At 34.0% G+C, this 22,437-nt stretch overlaps 1 protein-coding gene across 4 annotated transcripts in view; it reads left to right on the forward strand.

Moving 5' to 3' along the window:
* Window positions 1-22,437, forward strand: part of FNBP1L (formin binding protein 1 like) — a 103,486-nt gene that overhangs the window by 78,581 nt on the left and 2,468 nt on the right. For 2 of the 4 annotated variants that reach the window (XM_034653927.1, XM_034653925.1), the window contains exons 7-16: window positions 1,021-1,149; window positions 2,905-3,051; window positions 5,442-5,645; window positions 7,064-7,222; window positions 12,309-12,323; window positions 14,818-14,927; window positions 17,033-17,165; window positions 17,540-17,634; window positions 19,477-19,625; window positions 21,207-21,365. In XM_034653927.1, coding sequence (XP_034509818.1) covers window positions 1,021-1,149; window positions 2,905-3,051; window positions 5,442-5,645; window positions 7,064-7,222; window positions 12,309-12,323; window positions 14,818-14,927; window positions 17,033-17,165; window positions 17,540-17,634; window positions 19,477-19,625; window positions 21,207-21,365 — 1,300 coding nt within the window. The remainder of the gene's footprint in view (window positions 1-1,020; window positions 1,150-2,904; window positions 3,052-5,441; window positions 5,646-7,063; window positions 7,223-12,308; window positions 12,324-14,817; window positions 14,928-17,032; window positions 17,166-17,539; window positions 17,635-19,476; window positions 19,626-21,206; window positions 21,366-22,437) is intronic. The other 2 variants (XM_034653926.1, XM_034653928.1) reach the window with 2 other exon arrangements.

Here is a 22,437-nt window from a genome sequence, read left to right on the forward strand (position 1 = left end):
GAACTTCAAATGTATTTTTCTATAGAAATACTTTGGGCTGTGGTGTTTAGTTTCCGTCGTACTTAAGTATTGTAATCTTTAAGTACACTGTGGATTAAATGCATTTTTGTGAGCTTATTTGGCATCTTGGCTACCATGTATTTCCATTGGTCAGTTTGTTTCCGAGTTCAGAATAACTAACTTGTGGACCTACTGTTAGAAGATTAGAGATACATTTGCAGAAAATGGAATTAAAATAATGAAGTTTATTCACAGTGTGCTTTATAATTTCCAAACACTGTCGTATGACATGATTTATTCCTTGGAACACTGAAAAATTGAGTTCAATTCTTACTTTGTTTTTTCTTATTACTTTAGAACAATTGAGAAATTTATTTAGATCCCCTTTCATTAAATCTAGAATTAATGATTTTATGTTGTTTGTATTCTAACATTCTTATCAGTGTAGATGACGCTAACCTGACTCATTCAAAAAGCATTTCTTTAAGAGCTTGAGATGAGCAGAGCTGTATTCTAAATAAACATTTCTTAAAGTACCTCTGGTTTTGTATAGAGGTGGAAATCATTGTTGAGTATTACCTTATCCAGAATTGACGTTTTTATCATTATTTGGTTTCACTGTGGTTCTAGCTGGATATAACTGGATTGTGTTTAAAGGAATGTTTCACTGCTAACTTTTAAAGGTCTAAAATATTTTTGTACTGTTTTCCCCTTCTGATTAAGAGCATCCTGTTTCAAGTCAAGCCATAATGTCATTTATTTATTTTAAAAAAATCTGGATTTGGTAAGGAGAAACTTTATTTGAACAGATTATTGCAAGGGGAAAGACTATTGCGATAAGAGAAAGAGACGTTGCAAAGGAGAGTGCTCTGGCCGGAAGACCTGCAAACATTTCCTTAAATTTTAAATTATATTAGTAGTTAGAAAAAGTCTAGTTTTAGTGCAACTTTTAGAAAAGTGAATTAGCTTTAATTTTTTCGTTATTTTTGTTGGTAATGATTTGGACCAATTTGTCTCTAGGCCAAACAGCAGTTGAATCTGCGTACACATATGGCTGATGAAAATAAAAATGAATATGCAGCACAGTTACAGAACTTTAATGGAGAACAACACAAACATTTCTACGTAGTGATTCCTCAGATTTACAAGGTAAAGTTTAGATATATGAAATTCATGTAGTTTTAGAGTTGGAAGAGCTATTCTTTAAATGTAAAATTTAAATTTCAGGAATCAACCAGGATGTTTCTAGATTTACTAGTCATCAGGATTGGTGATATGAACTTCCTTTATGATTATAGATTTCTATATGATTATAGAAAAGTAAATTTTTCCTAACTTTGAAATCACAAATTTTTCTATAGATTTATTATTAGTATAAACAATGACATTTTCTAGATAAAGTTTAATACCATATCGCTGAGTATTAGGACATAATGGGGAATTCACTGGAATTGTACATTGTAATCTGCTTGACAAGAATTGGGATGTAGCTTTTTGACACTATACCAGAATCACTGGCGGAAATAAATTTTATGAAATGTATTTGCTAGCCTGGTTTTTGCCTGCTTGTCTTCCTAGCTGCCAGATCATAAATGTATTTCAGGCCATAAGTTTGCTTACAGATCCCGTCCGTTATCACTTGATGATGAGCGGTTGCCAAACAGCCTGAGATAAAGACCTAGAATTTATATGAGGGTTACTCTAGAAAGACGAGAAATTAGAGAAAAGGGACTAAGTGAAACAGTGTTGAAAGTAGTATCTGGGAGAGCAGAGCTTATATGGAAAGAGTTGTGAGCCCAAATATATTTTCTTTTTCTTTTTAAGCAAATTAGCAGTACAAAGGGAGCATAGTTAGAAGTGGTGGCCTAGAGTGGGTATCATATTCCAGTCATTTAATCCAGAGTATCTAGCCTGCCAGTCCTCACTCTGGGTGCTTTCCTAGGCTCTCCAGCTAAGCCTTCATGTTTTAGGGAGACCTTAACTTGGAGATCAACCACTTTCTGTGTTTTGGGGCTTGATCCTTTTCTTTGGACCTTGCTATGGAACAGTCTTGTCATTTTGTAATGCTGGGAGTAGTTCCTTGGTGAAAATGTGGGTGTAATAAACACGCAGGGTTTGGGAAGTAATTAGAGAGGAAAAACTGGTATGAAGGCTATGGGAGTTTGGGGATTTGAGCAGTGTAGCTGCTTCCTAGGAGAAGGAAAGGCTTTGTAGTGTTGGCAAATATTAAGTGTCAAATATGCTGTTAAGTTACAAGCTTCACTTGTCTCAGCATATTTCTTAGTGGCATGTGCCAGTGAATTTTTGAATTGTGGGGATTCCATTGTACCATTTCACCATGTGGCTTCCTGTTTTTCATCTTGTGTCCCCAGTCCTTTAACACTTCACTCTGAGCGTAGACTGGTAGGTCTGAGTACCTGTTGGTATTCAGTCAACTGTGGATCCTTAGCCCAGTCAGATCTTACCAAAGTAGTCTGAACTAACGTAAGGCCTTAGAAGTCTCAGATTTATGTATGCTGTAGGCCATTTGCTTAAAAAGGGGGGAAAAGGCATCAGAAATCTCTTTTCAAGTGCAGCTTTTCCTGGACACATAGACGAATGCTCTGACTGAAGAATGAGAGGTGGAGGTGGTATGAGGTAGGGAGCTGGTAGCCTGTTAGGGGGTGCCTTTAGAATACTTGAAAACCAGTGTCACCTGGTTTTAAGATGTGCTAAAAGGCTGGATTTTTTTTTCTTTTGTTACATAATAAGTCTCAAGTTTTAAGTATTGTAAGTCTGTAGCACTGAAAAGGTATTAACAGCAGTGTAACTATTACTGTAGAATCCTTAATTTGGAGGGGGGGTTTGCTTCAGCATGAAAAGAAAATTAAATATTCCCTTTTAAAAAAATTTTCTGATTATTAGCAACTACAAGAAATGGATGAACGAAGGACTATTAAACTCAGTGAGTGTTACAGAGGATTTGCAGACTCAGAACGCAAAGTTATTCCTATCATTTCAAAATGTTTGGAAGGAATGATTCTCGCCGCAAAATCAGTTGATGAAAGAAGAGTAAGTGCTGTATAATTATATTTGAATAAATGTATTTGGTTTAAGTATGCAGCTGGAGTTGGTGAAATGAATTAGGAAAGGAGTGAAGTAATTGATGAGTAGCTGATTCTAAATTATATTCTGTAGAAGTCTGGCCGTAGATTGGACTCCTTTGGGTTTTAAAGACCATTCTGAACACTAGAATTCTAGTTGTTCTGAAAGAAAAGAGTTTTTTTTGTTTTTCTAAAGATTTTATTTATTTATTTGACAGAGAGACAGCCAGTGAGAGAGGGAACACGGGGGTGGGGGTGAAGAGGAAGCAGCAGCCTCCCAGCAGGGGAGCCTGATGTGGGGCTCCATCCCAGAACACCAGGATCACGCCCTGAGCTGAAGGCAGACCTGAAGGCAGACGCTTAACAACTGAGCCACCCAGGCACCCCTGAAAGAAAAGAGTTTTGTTTTTTTTTTTTTAAAGATTTTATTTATTTATTCAACAGAGACAGAGACAGCCAGCGAGAGAGGGAACACAAACGGGGAGTGGGAGAGGAAGAAGCAGGCTCATAGCGGAGGAGCCAGATGTGGGGCTCAATCCCATAACGCCGGGATCACGCCCTGAGCTGAAGTCAGACGCTTAACCGCTGTGCCACCCAGGCGCCCCAAAAAGAGTTCTAATCCTTCTCCTCCCCTCACTAAATTTTCAGTTCTACTCCAGAAGTATAATGTAGGTTATACTGTAGGTTACAAACAGTATTATATTCTTACTCTAGTGAAAGTTAAGAGAAAGAAACAGATCTAGTGTTACTGTAAGAATTGCTTTTCATATAAGAGTTGACACTTGAAGTGTGGGTAGTGTATGGAATAATGGCCATTATTCTATCAAGATAGAATGTGACAAGATATACTTCCTCAAGGGGAGCCAGGACTATGCTGTTCCTTCTACTCATAATGCCCTCCCTTCCATCTTGATTAAGGTCTAGCAAGACTCTTGTACCTGGTCATTTCTCAGTAAATGTTGATTGAGTGACCAGAAAGGATGGTTGGCAGAAACTGAGGTTATAAGGAAAGAACAAGAGAAGAGAACCAGCGTTTGGGGAGTACCAAACATGTACCACATATTTTAGTCTTCATAGCAAGTTGGTCTTATATTAATTAGCATTCTTCCTGTAACACATAGAATTCTAACTTAAATTTTAAAAATGAAAGGATATTTGGGGTGCCTGGATGGCTCAATTGGTTAACTGTCAGCTCTTGGTTTCGGCTCAGGGCTCAGGTCATGATCTTGGGGTCCTGGGATTGAGGCCCGGACTGGCTCCGGGCTCAATGGGGAATCTGCTTAAAGATTCTCTTCCTCTGCCCCTCCCCCCATTCACCTGCTTTCCCCCCTCCCCTCCCCAAAATAAATTAATAAATCTTTAAAAAAAAAAATTGAAAGTATTGTTGGGTTCTTTAATTGGGAATTCAGAGATCACATTTATATTTTAGTATGGCTGGATGCCAGATTACAAATATAGTTAAGTCCCTTCTTTCTCATTCTTTACTCTTTAGCAAGTGATTGGTGGGGTGGCATTAATGACAAAACTAAGGTGTGACTTACGGATAACTTTTGACGAAGTAACAGGCAGAATGCACAATTAACAAATAGGCAATAAAAGAAGTGGTTAGGGTTCGGGTCGGGAGGAGTTTGTAGAGATAAAGTATTCTGTTTGAAAATAATGAACTTAAGGTGTCAGTAGAACGTAGGGATAGTAGTAGATATGTCCAAAGACAATATATAGTGGTTATGTGAGTTTTAAAGTTTTAGGGAAATCATACTGAACTTTATGTTTTTAAAGTTGCTTTTTGTATTTAATACATGAGCTGTTTCTGTGTTGCTCGGTTAACATTCCCAAGTAGGTCTTTAAGATATTTTGTTTATCCTTTCCTCTTTTGGATGAATGAAAGCCCTCTATTTGTCTCTTACTCTCTTTCACAATTAGATGCCCTTTCCCTTGTTCCAATGATCATCTTCTTTGTAGATATCCTGTAAAGCAAAAAGCCCTTTTCCTTTGAAACTTCTTAGAATTTCTACTTGAGAATAACCTTTTCCTGTATTCCTTTTATCAGTTACATCTTTCTTATCAGCTAACTTGTCCTCAGATGAATTTTAATGTGTTGAAGCTATGAAATAAAAACATTCATGAATATTACAAATTAATAAAGTGTTAATTTGATTATAAATTAGTATTTTTATTGGGATTAAATATTTATGGTTTATTACTAACCCACAGGAACAAATTATTCACTTTAAACCTTTAATGATAATTATAGAATTATTTACTTTAAATTTTGGTGGTTTTCTTGAGTAAAGTTTTAAAAGCTAATGGTATTAAAAATAAATGAAATGGTTTTAAAAACATGTTTCATATGTGTAGGACTCTCAAATGGTAGTAGACTCCTTCAAGTCTGGATTTGAACCTCCAGGAGACTTTCCATTTGAAGATTACAGTCAGCATATCTATAGAACCATTTCTGATGGGACTATCAGTGCATCCAAACAGGAAAGTGGGAAAATGGATTCCAAAACCACAGTAGGAAAGCCCAAGGGCAAGTTGTGGCTCTTTGGAAAGAAGCCAAAGGTAAAAGTCATAAAATTTTTCTATGCTAATAATTCTATTTTAGTGTGTCATTTAAATCATTGTAGGTGTTGATTGGATAATGGCTTACTATTGATAGAGAATAAGCATTTTTATTTGAATGATTCAGTTAACTTTTCAGTTATTAGAAACAGTTTTATATCTTAATAGTAAAAATTATTTCTGGATTTAACATTTGAACACCATTTGATAAGTAAAAATATTAAATAGTTGTTAATATCTCTTGACTTATATGCTTTTGAAATTTCACTTGTTTGTAGTTTCAATCAGAATTTCTAAGGAATCATTATGATTTAACTATAAGACCACTAAAATTGCAGTTTCTCTGTTAGAATGAATGGTCGACCATAGCAATTATAAATGTCACATTAGGTCTTATAGATTACACTAATAAAGTTGTTTTTATCGTCCATGTGAATATTTAATGGGAAGGGCTCAATGTTTGTGGTTATTTGAAGTTTAAAAAGTCTCTAGTTTATTAAAACATCCTCACTCTTAACTTCTTGTTGGAATCCATTTTTTGATGTGTTGTATATGTTAGATAAATCTAGCTCAGCAGATGAACAAATGGAATAGATGAGTGCTTAATCTTACCAGTTAAGTGATTATAACAGTGTATCTAGTTCGAGAATAGTATGTACTTTTAATCTGATATGCTCTATTAAAGTACATGATTGTAATTCATTCTTCTGTTCTTGACATAAGAATGTAGATGAATTTAACTCAAATTATAATATACCTATAAATATCTTTAGAAGTGCACTTAGAATTAACTCAAGCATTATTCATGCTTTTAATAATATTTTCCAGGCGAGAAGTTGAGAGGTGAGACTTTTTTTAAAGCCAAATCAAAGTAGATAGGAAAGCTTTAGAAAAACAAGGACTGCTGAATTTTTTTTTAAATGAGGTGTAATGAGGAGGAAATAGAAACAGTCTGAGAGAAAAACCACAAACATAATGAAATTTGCTTATTTGTGATAATAGTTGCAATTTTAATATTTTAATAGACATTACCTATTTAGATAACTTTACCTGTAGCTCCCACCTTTATCTCTGACAAGTACAGTTTGAGTATAACCAGTTAGGTAGTGCTAATATTCTAGAAACCAGAAGAGAATTTTTTTTATGTAGGTCATATTGCTTTCTATCACATTATAATTTGTGTACTCTATATTTTTAATGTTAGCTTGTAAAAAGTGAGCAAATGAAATGGTACATTTTTTAAAGTAAATTTGACTTTTTAAAATGACAGTTTTGGCAAAACTATGTTAATTCTCTTATTTTTATAGAAAACTTTGAGATTTATTTTGTGAAAAGTATGTTGCCAAAAATAGAATTTTCATTTAGGAAAAAACTATGCACATTTGGCTTATTGATTCCTTTCTTTATTTCCATATTAGCCACAGTCCCCACCCTTAACCCCTACTAGTTTATTCACATCCAGTACTCCTAATGGGTCCCAGTTTCTCACATTCTCCATTGAGCCCGTGCATTATTGTATGAATGAAATAAAAACAGGGAAGCCCAGAATTCCTTCTTTCAGAAGCCTCAAAAGAGGGGTAAGTTTAATAATGGGTTAAAATGCATGATGGCCTATTGTGTGTGTAGTGTGGCTTTTAATACTCTCCACCCTCATTATAAGGCTCTCTCCTATAAATATGTAGTTTAAAAACACCACAGAATTAAGTATAGCTGCCCTCAAGTTAAAAACAACTCCTCTTTATAACATTTGAAATGCTCAACCATAAAAGAATGGTATTATAAAGAGGGTGCTGGGTACAATCGTATTAGCTATTTTTTTGTTTATGTGAAATCATATGTCCACCATTGTCTTGTAATGTATTTACATTTTTAAGACTTTCAGTAATTTGTCACTGGAGTTACTCATGCAACAATTTGTCACTAATAATGACTTCTGCCAATTTATAAAATATTTTGTTGACAGTAAAAAATCAAGTTCAATTTTAATTGCCCTATTTTTAGAAGTATAAAAACAGTTTCCAGTATTTAAAGAATTAAAGATAGACATGTTAAATATCAGGATTGTAGATCAAAGTAAGATAATACATTAGTAGGTATTTTGTAAATTAAAAAGCCTATAAAATACTAGATATTGAGTAATGTTTACATGGAATTTGTGTTCTTAAACTAAAACAAAAGTATTTTTTAACCAGAATTTTTCCTTTTAAAAAAAAAATTGGCCAGCCTTTGATGTTTACTTAAAACTAAAGATATTCTTTGTAAATGAAAAATTTTAGAATAGTAAAAAGCAGATATTAAACTATTTTTTAGCAACAGCTATTATACTACTGATAAATATTAGTGTTATTCCATTATGTTAGTGAAGCTAATTTCTCTTGTATATGTTTGATTTTAAGGTTGTGCTTGTAATAGTCATAGCTCATAATTTAGATAAATTTATGAAATTTGAGCATTTGTTTGGACATATGAAAAACATAGGTTTGAAAGCCCACAGGTGAGAACTCGAGTCTATCAGCACCATAAGAAATCTAATCATTAATGGTGATACACTGTAGTTGGGCTCACTCTTGTTCTTGCTGCCCACTCACCCCCCACTGTCCCTCCTCCTCCCTTCCTCTCTGTCTTCCTTCTTTCTTTATTTTTCGTGTCTTCTCTTTCCTTCTCTGTCTAGCCTGTCTGGTTTTATTACATTTTATAGCCTTTTCTACAGATTACTTCAGATGAGTTTCTCTTTTCGCCACATGTAGAACAAGATATATTTGCTTACGGCAAGATTACATTATTCTCTGCATTTTCATTAAAACAATATGACAAACCAAAGTGATGTCGGTAATGCAGCAGACATGTTCTAGTGGATGGTGTCCCTTTTCGGACTTCCGTTTTTCCTATAATGTCATGAACATTTTTTATATCTATCCTACCTAATTCTGCATGTGAATGATGACATAGGTGATTAATGACATTCTGAAAAGTCGCTAGGAATGAGTCTGTGTTATATTTACAAGCACTACAGGTACCTGTATTCATTTGTAAAAGCCCCTTAACACTTGTGTGAAGGACTTTTTAAGAAATCATATTTGGGATTTCTGTTGCTTGAGTTATGAGGGTAGAATTCCCTCTTTATTCTTCATGATGATTTAGACTTAATGTTACATAAATCATGAAAAATTACTATTTATAGCTATAGTTTTGTAATTGTGTATGTATCTTACGCACTGAGTCTACCAGACCCAGTTACAGTAGTCTACACTGTATAGTTATAGTGATACGAAATAAATTTATTTCTGTGAAAAAAAGTTCAGGAAGTTAAAACTGTGAGCCCTGGAGAGACGTCTTTAAATTTTTAAATATGTGACATCTTCATTCTTACTGAATAAGGTTATAGGTGGAATTTTATAAACTAGAACTTTAAAGTATCCGCTTAGTCATTATTTGCCTTTTTTACACTTACTGCTTTAATTTTAAATATTAGTACATTGTTCTGGGGGGGCCAGTTCCCGGAGACCAGAATCTTCTTCCTTTTGTTATTATCATACCAAAGGAAAAAAGCAATATGCAAGGTAGAAAATATGAGGATAAATTGACTCTAGGGGATTAGAGCATAGAGCAGAAAAGAAAGTTTATTACAACCTTGGCATTGAGAAATTTTTCATTTTGATTGGTATTTGGTAGCTTATCAGATTCTGTTTCAGAATTAACCTGTAGAGATACTTTTCTGCCATTGAAGAATTTTCTCAATGTAGAAAAATCCAAAAAGAAGAGAAGCTTTAAGAAGCCAGTTTTTTTTTTTTTAAGATTTTATTTATTTATTTGACAGAGATAGAGACAGCCAGCGAGAGAGTGAACACAAGCAGGGGGAGTGGGAGAGGAAGAAGCAGGCTTATAGCGGAGGAGCCTGATGTGGGGCTCGATCCCATAACGCCGGGATCATGCCCTGAGCCGAAGGCAGGCGCCCGCCAGTTTTTTTTTTTAAACATGGATTTATATGTCAGTCCATTAAGCTTACAAAATAAGTCTTAAGGTTTCTTAAAGCTGATGAGTTGTACTGTTCAAATCAGAAACTCTTGTTTTGAACTATGTTTGCTACATTGTTTTTCCTAAATACCTATTTTTGGCTTTTCTAAAAAACTAATTTTTCTTTTCTTTTTTCTTTTCTTTTCCTTTCTTTTCTTTTTTCTTTTCTTTCTTTTCTTTTCTTTCTCTCTCTCTTCTTTCTTTTTTTCTTTCTGTTAAACCTAGTATGTATGGTTTCTAATATTTTTTAAGGATGTGAGAAATGTTATATTGGACTGATGTTTTGACCAGTAGACCTTTTCTGAGGGCTGGTGGTGTATAATTTCCTTCTGTGACATCAAGATCTAACCATTAAGGGGTATTTGGTGCACACTAAAATTAACCACTTCATATAGAAACAATTTTTACTCTATAACTATTTCATTTGAGATTGCTGCGTAATCCTTTTTTGGGTGGGAAGATTTATCTAGCAATAGTAAGTCCATGTTTTCTGTTTAAATTATTCATGGTCTGAAAAACCTAGATTCATTTGTTAGCTTTTATTTATTCAGAGTACAGTTATCAGGATTTTCCTATCTTTAAATGAAGTACATCTAACAATTGTAATGGCCTGATTTCCTTTTTAGTTCCTTTGTGTATTTATTAACCTGTGGGGGTATGTGAAATTTCTAGTTATAGGTGCATAATAATTGTTTATGAGAGTAAGATAGTTATGCATTGAACATGAGTTACTTAAAAGATATTTTAATATATTTCTGTTATTTTTACAAAGAACTTGAGTTTTTGTATCCCCAAATCTAAGATTATTGAATTATAACTTAATCTTCTAATTGATAGGAAACTAGATTAACTAAAAACTGAAACATTTGATACTTCACTTATAATCATCTTCATGTGTTCTTTAAAACATACTAATATAGAAACTGGAAAAATAATTTTTATTTCACTTAGAAATTTAGCTGGGGAAAATTATAAAAGGTAAATTCAAATACTTCACATATTTTGTTTCTTGTGCTCTGTATTATTTTGTATTAATAACATTAAAGAAGATCATGAATATCTTTTTAAAATTTAATCCTTTTAGTCTTTTTATCAGGAATTTTGTGATACCAAAATAACTTGTGGTTTTGTTCCCTGAAACTACTGACAGTCTAAAGAATGTTAAGCTTAATTTGGAAAGATAATGGATAGTAAATGTCATCTTTCTTATCATCATAACCATCAATATATATAGCTAATTCATTGGAGATAAGGGGTAGATATTTTTGTCAGTTATTTATTGAAGTTCAAATTTTTTATGTGAAATTCTACCTGACATCCCCCCACCTTCTCTAAAACATCATGATTTAGAAAATAGGAAAAAATAAGTTTTAGAGGTTCTGAACCAAACACAGCGAATGTGAAGATTAACTTTGTAAAGCTGTATGGTGTATTATGGGTCATAAGGGGTGCGTGTGGTTGTGTGTGCGCACGCGTGCATGCATGTGTGTGAGTAAGCGTGCGTAAATGTGCATACGTGTTTACCGGGGATGCTTGATAGATGCGATGCCAGTTGCAGAGCCCTGCTAACCCATGTGATGTGGATTTTATATATATATACACACGCACACACACATACACTAGTGCTATATATACTGTATGAGAGCACTCTGCCTATGTCATTTCATATTTTCAGAAAGAAATTTTATCCAGTTTTCTAAAAATTGCCATTATATTTTTAGTGTTGCTTATTGAGCTTAATGGATTTCAGAATAAAATTTGAAAAATAGAAGCTGTATCTTCAAAGCAACATTCACCCCATATTGTTGTGTCTATTAGGAAATATGTATGGGAAACTTGAATCTGGGTAACTCAGTTATTATTTTGATAATGTATTTTTAATGTGTGTGTACATTTTCTTAAAAAAACTTAAAGTAGAAATGTTACCCTTAACATATTTAAATTCAAAATTGTATTTTGAACTATAAAAATTTCTGTGGTGGTGTTTTAATGCATTGAGAAGAGCCTTTCATTTTTTAATACTTCATATTTCTTTTAAATGGCTAATATTAGATCTTTATATTCAGCTCTTTGAATATTAGTATTTTAAGAATAAAGAGCTATATAAGTGAATCCACTTATTGAAAAAATTATCTTTTATTTATTTTTTATTTTTTAAAGATTTTATTTATTTATTTGACAGAGAGGCAGCCAGCGAGAGAGGGAACACAGGCAGGGGGAGTGGGAGAGGAAGAAGCAGGCTCCCAGAGGAGGAGCCTGACGTGGGACTCGATCCCAGGACTCTGGGATCATGCCCTGGGCCGAAGGCAGACGCTTAATGACTGAGCCACCCAGGCGCCCCTAAAAAATTATCTTTTAAAGAAGAAAATAAATGATTATTGATCAAATGATTTCCATTTTCTTCTGAGTTTTAGTTGCATTTAGAAAATATCTGCCCATTATCGTCAGTGTATTTTTTTTTTTTTGCAAGTAATTTACTTTGCCCAAAATGTGCTTAAAATTGTTTTTCTGGCAAAATTGTTCGGATTGTGAAATGTTCATGATTTATTTTAATATTGTAACAAAAAAGTATAAGTTATTGCATCTTCTGTATTATGATTTCATGTGAATAATTTACCATTTCTTTCTGTTTTCCATTGAACTATTCAGTGGTCGGTGAAGATGGTAAGCCTTATGTGCTGATCTATGTACTGTGCCAACATTAAATAATTTCAAAATATTGTTTTTTAAAAATTCAAAATAAGTGGTAAGGTACAACCCCACATTTTCACCTTGTATACGTCTTTTCTTTTTATAATTTATTCCATAGTCCAATATATGCCAGTACTTCTTGATGTCATAAAATTCAAAAATAATGTGATTAACTGTAATCAACCCATTAAGTTCTTAAATGTTATTGAGTGGAGTCCTTGTCATGTTACAGAGCATAAAATTATAGTTAATCATTATTTTAAAAAGTTACATGATAGAACAAAAGTTCACATTTTTACAGAAGGAAAATTAAAAATGATTTTTCTTAACATCTTTTAAAAAGATTGTATTAATTTCTATTTGTAATTTATCACAAGAATCATTAGATTTTCAAAACAGTAAGAAAGAAAATTTCCTACTAATTTCATTGGAGAGTTAGTGCTTTCTTCTTCTGTCCTACTGAATGGGAATAAAAGCACACATAACCTAAATAGTGTGTGTGTGTGTGTGTGTGTGTGTGTGTGTGTGTGTGTGTGTGTGATGGTCCTTTATATATTTTAAACACATTAATGAAACTACATTGTGAAGACCTAACCCCCATATCTTTGGGTACTTGCATAGTTTCTTATTTTTTGGAAAATAGACCACTCTCTTTTAGACAATTTTCTTTCAGACTTGCAGTCTGGCCTTTTAGAAATTATTTTCCTTGTAGTAGGAAAAGTTGTTAAATGCCTCAGAGGTCTTTATATCCATAGGAAGTATAGTGTTCTCATATTCTGTAAAAGAACAGATTAAAATGTCAAATTGGATATCAGAAATGCCTAGGTATCCACTGTTAGTAAATTTGAGAACAAGGTTTAATTAGGGTTAAGTGGAAATCTGGAAGGTTTACTTATAGATAATTATGAGTTTATTGTAACACTATCAAAAAACCCACGTTGAAATATATTTCTTTGTTTCATTAAATAGTTTTTCAGAATTTTAAGAAATACTCTTAAAAATATAAATTATGAAGTTTTATCTTTGGCACATATATAATAGTTTTCAAAACCTGTACCTGAAATTAAGTTAAATTTGACAACTTATATTAATAATTGACCACTAAATTTAAAGGCACCTTGTATAGGAAATTCTGCCATTCATTTATTTAGGTCAGATTTAGTTGATTGACAGATTCTTATTTCTGCTACCTGGTAGGTTAAAAACAAAAGCCACTTAGACAAGATGCCCTACTTTTTTTAAGGCAAGCTTGTTAAATATCCGTAATGTGTAGGCAACTTGTGGAAAATTCTGGAGATTGTTTATTAATTAAATGTTACCTTTGATCATGGCTCCATCCTAAAAGTGAGTTTTTTTAAAAGTCAGGGAAGCCTTTTTATAGAGAGTGAAATAAAAGCTACTTAGCATATATTATAGGCATAAGTGGTCCAAAGAGCAAGGATGTGTTTTCAACAATACTTGAAAAAATGAACTGGCATATTCCTAAAATCACCAAAAGAAAAATGTCATCAGTTTTTGAAGTGTATAAACACTTATGTAAATATGGGTTTGTAGTAAATGGAATCAATAGTTGCTAATATTGGCTCTGTTGTGTAAGCTCTAATAAGATAAGACTGACATGATTAGCATTTAAGATGCGTAAGACATATTTTGAATCAGAAGTTTACATCTAAATACTAGTACTTTTTTCTTGTAGTTTCTTGTATATTAAAACATTAAAAAATTTTCAAACATCAAGCATCTTTCTTAAAGAAGGACCCCATCTTTTTTTGGATATTATCTTTCTTTCAGGAATAACTGGAGGATATTATTAGGGTATACAAGAGGATAATTGAAAATAAACTCCTTATTAGAATAATTGCTTACTTACATTTCACACAGTGGCTAGTTCTACATTTTGTAATAATCAGGTATGTTTTGGTTCTAAAGAGTGGCTTAATAAATGTAATCATTGAAAGACTATGCAATATTACAATATATTTCACCAATTAGATTATCTTCATGAGGTAAGTTGCTTATTTGTATAAACTTCTCATATTTGCAATCAACATTCGCAGTATTTGATTTGGCCATGTGATGTTTCTATAAAAGAATAATTTGTATAGGTGAGAAATGTTATGTGTTTCCATTTTGTTGTTGTTGCTGTAAGAAGGTTCATATGTATTTATTTAACTGCCAAGACCTGAAAATAATGTGATAGTGATCATTATCAGTATTCTTTATCTGGTTATATTTTTACTTATTCTATTTCATGATTTTATAAACTGACTGGAATTCAAGCTCTTTCTTCAATACAGTTTTAATTAACATACATAATCTGTTTAGATTTCTCCTTAAAAAGGGTTGTTTGGGGGCTAATTTGAAAGTAAACTTAAAATTGATATGTATTTTTATTTTATAGTGGGTATATTTAAAAAATAAAATTTCCTGAAGATGTCTTTTATAATGATTTAGATTCCCTTTTCAGGGCCCAGCACTAGAAGATTTCAGTCATCTTCCACCAGAACAGAGGCGTAAAAAGCTGCAGCAGCGCATCGATGAACTTAACAGAGAACTACAAAAAGAATCAGACCAAAAGTATTTTTCCATTAAGTCTTTTCTACCATATTATTCCTTAAGGGGTCAACTTTGAATGATGTGTTTAAATGTGATGTATAAAAGGTTTAAAAATCATATATCCTAATTGAAATATCTTTTGAGGGAAAAATAAACTCCTAAACTTTGAAAAATTTTATGGTTGCTGAGTCACACATAAAAAGGAAATGTTAGTTTCTTAGGTTGCATCTTACCTGTTGGGTGCCAATAGTCTATATTTATGCTTTCCATAATATTGTAAAATAGTTTGATGATTCATTATCAAGAATAGTTTCACCAACACTAACCGTCTCTTGTACTTCGATACATTTCATTTTGCTTCGATATATAAATTGAGTTCAATAGAAACCTAAAGCTTAATTGTTTTGTTTGCAGCAAATGTGTTGGCAAACGATACTTGATTACTTAACAGCTTCAGATTCATTGATTCGTAGCTGTAATTTTTTTTCAATTTTATAAAAAGTTTCCTTTAGTTCTATTTTGTTTTCATGAACGCATAGTTATGATGAATAAAGGGTTATTACAGTGAATTGGTGCCTTACTATCTGCTTTTATAGTGAAGATAAAATTGGAGCTTAAACTATAGCATCAGTGATTGAAGGTTTTTTGGGGTTTGTGTTTGTTTTTTCGCACCTCAGGCAGTTTTATTCCAGATTTAGTGTTTTGTTCTGTTTTTCTTGTTATTGAAGTATAGTTGACACACAATATCACTTTAGTTTCAGGTGTAGAAGTGATTGAAGTTTTGATCTTAAGAATTGTACATCAGGTATGATAGGATGCTTAATCTTAAATATTGTAATGTAGTCGATTCTCATTATTTGTAGTAATGTTCTGTAAAGTCACTGTGAACACCGAATTAGTGAATACTAAAATGGAAAATACAGGTTTAGGCTCCATTTAGCCCCTGGTCACATTTTCATCCACTGATTGATTATAACCTTTTTTTTTTTTTTTAAGATTTTATTTATTTGAGAGAATGAGTTGGGGGGAGGGGCCGAGGGAGAGGGAGAGAGAAATCTCAAGCAGACTCCCGGCTGAGCATGGAGCCCAACACAGGGGTTGATCCCAGGACCCTGAGATCATGACCTGAGCTGAAATCAAGAGTTGGATGCTTAATCCACTGAGCCACCCAGGTGCCCAGATTTTAACCTTGTTTTATGTGTGTTTCTGTTTGAAGACACATAATATATATTGTTGATTCATTAACTTTGAACTCAGGGCCCATAGCACTGTAACTCAGTGCATGAACAAAGCTTGTCTAACTGTGTATTTTCTCCATAAGGCACCTCACACCCTTCTTGCACTTAGAAACACTAGACGATACTTCACTACACTTAGGGGCTTATTTTAAAAAGAAAAATCAACAAAGAGCACAAAATTTTAAAAAACACAGCACCAGACAGACCACAAAAAGGATACTTGTTCAGGGTGTCTAGAACTTAGGAAAGAAAGAAGACTGGAGATATTGGGGTATCCTCTGAAGATACTGAGAGTCAATTATATCTCAAAACTAGAAAAAAAAGAGATCATTCTCAAAAATGAGTGTAGGATGAGGTGAGAAGAAACCTTTTGTCATTTTATGTAACACAGTTAAAATTTGAGCAGAGGTAGAGAAGGAGTCAGGGAAGGAGATGAGACAGTAGAGGTGAGAAGGGAAAAGGAAATGTCACCTCCAGAAAATTAAGATGGAAAAAACTATTAGAGTGTTAGTCAATAATGTCAGATGTTAGAGGGAGTCACAGAGTGCTGATTGAGGTATAACCAGCAGTGATGTGATTAGAGAAATGAAGAAGAGATAGATGAATGAACTGGGAGAGGGGCAAGTGAAAGATGGCATTCCTGTTTCTGTCATGGTTGAGTGGGAGGACAAAGATGCTATGATAAAAGACTTGTCTCCATATATTACTCTGTATACATTATCATTTTTATGCAGATTATCTTTAAGCAGGTAATGTTTGACTAAATTTAAAGAGATAGGACTCTTTTAAGATTAGGCTACATGAGAGTCCCCAGAATTAAATGAAACTCTTCTATCTGGGAACATATAAAGTGAATATTTAATTCTGTGACTTCCTTCCCATTTCCAGAGAAGCGCTCAACAAAATGAAAGATGTGTATGAGAAAAATCCACAAATGGGGGATCCAGGGAGTTTGCAGCCTAAATTAGCAGAGACCATGAATAACATTGACCGCCTGCGAATGGAAATCCACAAGAATGAGGTAGGTTTATTGTTTTGCAGTTGTCTAAGGTAAAATCATTTTTACAAACTTAATTATGATGGATTGGTTTTTGCTACAATTTCGTCTTCAGATTTTTATTTAATTTTAGGGTTTATGATCTAAAAGGAATCATTATGGTATATAATCTTTGGAATTAGTTCCTCATTCAAGTTTTTCCTAATTAAAACTATGTAAAACTAAACATGCTGTTCTTACCAGCTATAAAGTTGATCATTGATCAAACTGGAATAAAGGTTTCTCTTCTCTAAGAATTACATAATTATAAAAACTTAAAGCACATTTTAAATATAGACTATGTCAAGAGCTTTTGCAAATATTTATTGAGCTCAGTTTTACTTATTTTTTTTCCTAAGGCTTGGCTCTCTGAAGTTGAAGGCAAAACAGGTGGGAGAGGAGACAGAAGACATAGCAGTGACATAAATCATCTTGTAACACAGGGACGAGAAAGGTCACTTTTAGCATTCTATTTGTATTTCTTCTTTTCCCTCAAAGTTTTCTCACCTTTTTGTCCTAAACTTCATACACTTCTTCCCTGATTTAACAGGTTTGGCTTTTAATAACATTAGTCTTATGACCCTAAATGATTTTTTGTTTCTTTGTAGTAGCTACAGGTAAAATATGAAATTTCCTTTTGCCGGTCTGTTCTAGATTGTCATGCATCCAAAAACAGAGGTAGGAACAGAAAATTCATGGAGCTATAGTCTGGAGGCATAGGCTCCTCCGAGCTGGGAAGATTCCAACGTTTAGTTGGGAGTTGGGTGGCTTATGCCAAGGAAGAATTTAACTGTTAAGTTGCCCAAAGTTTTGTGAAAAAAAATAGAAATCTGTATTGTTCGTTTGAATCAGAGCTTCTAAAAGGCATTTTGCTAAGTTTCCATGTTTTCATACCATTTGTGACATTTCCCCCTCTGTGTATATGTCTTCCCCCCTCCCCCACTAACATCTAATAAATTAGGATATTCCTTAGAATTTGAGAGATCTAGTATCAAATCTTGGTTTACTACTTAATTGCAGTGTAATTTGAACAAGTTCATTTTTAATAATCTCTGTGCCTCAGTTTCTTAAAATATAAAATAGAGATTAAAATACCTATCATACAGGGTTATTAGTAATAAATGAAATAATGTACATAAAGCACCTCGTAGTAAAATACCTCGGAATAGTATGTGCTTGACAAGTGTTAGTTCTTCCTTCTCTTTTCTTATGTTACCACCTTTTGAAAGAGTACCTATCTTTAGTATATCAAGAGATACAAATATACTGGTTTTTATTATTAGGTAAAACCTAGATTAAAGTAATCTAATCTCTGGTTTGTGTTATTTAAGAACATGGCTTCCAGGCATACTGAAAGTGCTTTTAATTTCTAATCATACGGATTTTCCCATTATCTTATTCAGTCATTTGATTCTTTAGCAAAATTAACATTTTTCTCTCTTTAAAAATATTTTAAAGAAAAAAAAGTACCTTTGGATTACCTGCTCTTTTGAATTTTCTGAGTTTTACTAACTTCCTTGTTAGCATGATTAATTGGAAGTTAACTTTATTAGCAATCTTTTGCTTTTACTCTACCCCTACTGGCTTAAATAAAAAGGGATTTTATTGGCTTGCTTTAGGGAGAGCTTGATCTAGAAACTCAGATGATAGAACTTTCTCTCCACCTCACAGTTCTGCCTTCCACTATGTTGGCTTCATAGGATGATCTTCCAAAGTTGTGGTCTCATATTTCTCCACGTTCAAGTCCAGGGGAGAAGGCAGGGAGGGAGCTTCTCTTCAGTCCTAAAGAAAAGTCTCTGTGAATCTATTCCACTTGATCAGGTTATAAGCCTACTTGTGAACTGTTCATTCTGACCATACAAGTGCTGTGCTGAGATGGGCCCTCTGGAGCCAGGGCAAAACTCTACCTGAAGCCTGGGAACTGAACATGGTCTGGGTGGGTCCACTATGGAATTTTAAGGTTCTTTTGCCAAAAGAGGAGGTGATAAATCCGGGATGATGAAAGACGAGTGACCCCTACATTTCTCCCCTTTTATCTCTGGACCCAGTGATAGGGAGACATATTTATTGAATGCATGCCATATGCCTAGAACATTGTAATTTTTTAATTTCAGGAAATTCAACAGAGAAGCATTTTGTATTACCAGCAATTTATGAGTGTCATCAAGATTTAAGAAAATAAATGTGTCATTATATTTAGTTCTCGGAATTGATCCTGAGGAGTTCAACTTGTAGATAGCATAAAAAGTTCCCATGTTTGTGATACTTGATGAGGTATACTTTTATGTTTTTATAGTCCCGAGGGAAGTTACACTGATGATGCAAACCAAGAAGTCCGTGGGCCACCCCAGCAACATGGTCACCACAATGAGTTTGATGATGAATTTGAAGACGATGATCCCTTGCCTGCTATTGGACACTGCAAAGCTATCTACCCTTTTGATGGTATGATTTTCTTTTGTATTTGATAAAACTGGTTCCTTAAAATCTACGTGCATTGAATCATGCACTTTAGTGTCCTTAGTTATATAATTCATTGTCAGCAAATTGTAATCCCAGCTCATTAGTATGAATATTTTTGTTTTAACTGTATTGCAAATAGAGGTTTTTCTTCTGTACATGACACTGAAAGAAAATTACTTGTGTTATCAGCATCCTAGTACAGATTTTAATTATCAGCTTTGGTCAATACAGAATTGTCCCCAGAGATCTTACCAATACTACATATACTCATCATAGTTGAAGCAGCTTGAGCATGTAGCTCAGCCTAGGAAGTGGAAGCTAGTAGATGCCACTTTAAGCTCTTCCTTGTAATTTGCTGTTGTTGAGAGACCAGGTGCAAGGTACATGGCATAGTTGAATGTCCCTACTATATCCAGACTCTACAGGCCGTGTTTTCAAGTGAGAGAAGGAGAGAATGTGGTCACTTCTGACTTCCTTCCGCTGTGATGGTTGAAGACATTGTGGTTCTCGCAGATTTTTGTTGCCCTTCCTCTCTTGGACTGTGAAAAATCCTTTTCCTCAATTCACAGAGGAGCAGAGTAACACTTTCACAAATCATTTGTTATAAAATGGTATATGATTTAAGGACCTTCTCCATCCATCCATTGTGTTGGTTTTAAAGTTAAGTTTTTAGGGGCACCTGGGTGGCATAGCGGTTAAGCGCCTGCCTTCCGCTCAGGGTGTGATCCTGGCGTTATGGGATCGAGCCCCACATCAGGCTCCTCCGCTTGGAGCCTGCTTCTTCCTCTCCCACTCCCCCTGCTTGTGTTCCCCCTCTCACTGGCTGTCTCTATCTCTGTCAAATAAATAAAAATCTTTAAAAAAAATAAATAAAGTTAAGTTTTTAGTTACCCCTCATTCTGAGAAAATAGTATTAAATAAGATCTTGCCATAATGTTATCTAGAGAATTTAGCATATGTTAAATGAAGATTCATTTGTGAAAACTGTTACTGCTAGTCAGGTTGGAAGTGGTTGGCAGTGGAGAAGAAAGACAGCCCTGAGTCCGATGAGATTTCAAAGAAAGTTTGCTTTGCGGCTTTGACTATCCACCATCACCAGAGTTGAACCTGTGTTTTTCTCTGTTCCCTCTCCAAACTATATTCTTTTCTTCTTTCTTCCCACCCTCCCACAGTCTAGAAATATTTTCCTGATCCACATCTCATGAATTTTCTAGATAGCAACACCACTCAAATTTGAGAAAAGAGGTGAAGTAGTGAAATAAGAGAGTATCCTGTCAAATCATATAATGTCATTGTAGCTCAGATACTTCATCTCTTACATAGGGAGTGATATTAATGCCAGTTTCCTGGGGTTCTTATGCATTTCCAGTGACGTAATGTATGTGAAAGTGTTGGGTAAACTACAAAAGCATTATAGAGCTGTTGCTAGTGAGAGTCAATGGGCTCCTGGTTCTAGGTACATTGAAATCTGGTAGGGTTTCATGTCGTTTTTTGTGTTGTATTTGTAACATTTATTTGAAATTATCACTTAATTATGCTTGTGCTATGAAAACTCTCATTTAGGACATAATGAAGGTACCCTGGCAATGAAAGAAGGTGAAGTTCTATACATTATTGAGGAAGACAAAGGTGATGGATGGACAAGAGCTCGGAGACAGAACGGTGAAGAAGGCTACGTTCCCACATCATACATAGATGTAACTCTAGAGAAAAACAGTAAAGGTGCAGTAACTTACATCTAAACTAACCAGGCAGCTTTGTGACGTGTATGACATAGGAATGATAACATAAAACGGAAACACACTCAACGGGTGGGAAAACATAAGAAAACTTAAAGGCATCCAAGATACGTTGTTCACTATGTGAGCTGAGTGTAGGCTCGATCTTAAAAGATGTGAATATTACCACAAGAAACTGTTCTCTTGATGTTTTACCATTTGAGTGACGTCGGTGTGAAGCTTAATTGATGCCTTTTGCTTTATGTCCTGCTTAAGTCTCTGTGAAAGATTTGTGTTTTTCTGCCTTATAAGTCATAGAATTTGATCTGTTGGGCAGGAATCCAGATATAGGAAGCGCTCCTCCCTCAACACACACACTTTGCTTCAGAAAACACAGTGACTGTAAGTGAATTCAAATAAGTAAAACTGCTCTGAAAGCTAACTCCCAAAAGAGTGGTTTGGCCTAGGAGTTTGAATTTTTGTAGCTACAGTTTCCAGGAAGAAAAGTAACAGTTTGCTAATTGAAAAGGTAGAGCAATCATTTTCATTTTTCTCCCTATTCTTAGCTTTGGTTTCTTGAAGAAAACAAACACCTCGAGCATAAATCTGTTTTAGTAGTAGGCTAATCGAGAGACCTGTAAAATAAATCAACCTGGTCTAGCTCTTATGTGAATAAAATGGTTTTCTTTTGAGACCTGAAAATATTTTCATCTAGTATACTAGTAATTTTCAATGATGTACAGACTTCCTTCCAGATTAACACCTGTATTTTTTTATCTTGAAAATGTCTTTTTGGGAAATAACCACTTTCGTGATATTTAACATTTAGCAATTATACATAGGAAAAATAGATTCTAAATAAACCAAGAGGAAATCTTGAAGGGAAGTTCTGGCAAATTTTGCTTTGAAAAGAAACTTTTTTGACTAACTGGGTTGCAGGACTATATCTGTATCACCATTTAGGACATTTTCTCATTTTAGCTCAATCATCAATTCAAGATTATTTTTTTCCAATTAAGTTCAATAAGCATTTGTTAGAAAATACTGTATTAGGATTGTGCAGTGCTGGTCGTGTG

The sequence above is a fragment of the Ailuropoda melanoleuca genome, chromosome 2 (assembly GCF_002007445.2).
Source record: "Ailuropoda melanoleuca isolate Jingjing chromosome 2, ASM200744v2, whole genome shotgun sequence".
In the NCBI taxonomy this organism is placed as follows: Eukaryota; Metazoa; Chordata; class Mammalia; order Carnivora; family Ursidae; genus Ailuropoda; species Ailuropoda melanoleuca.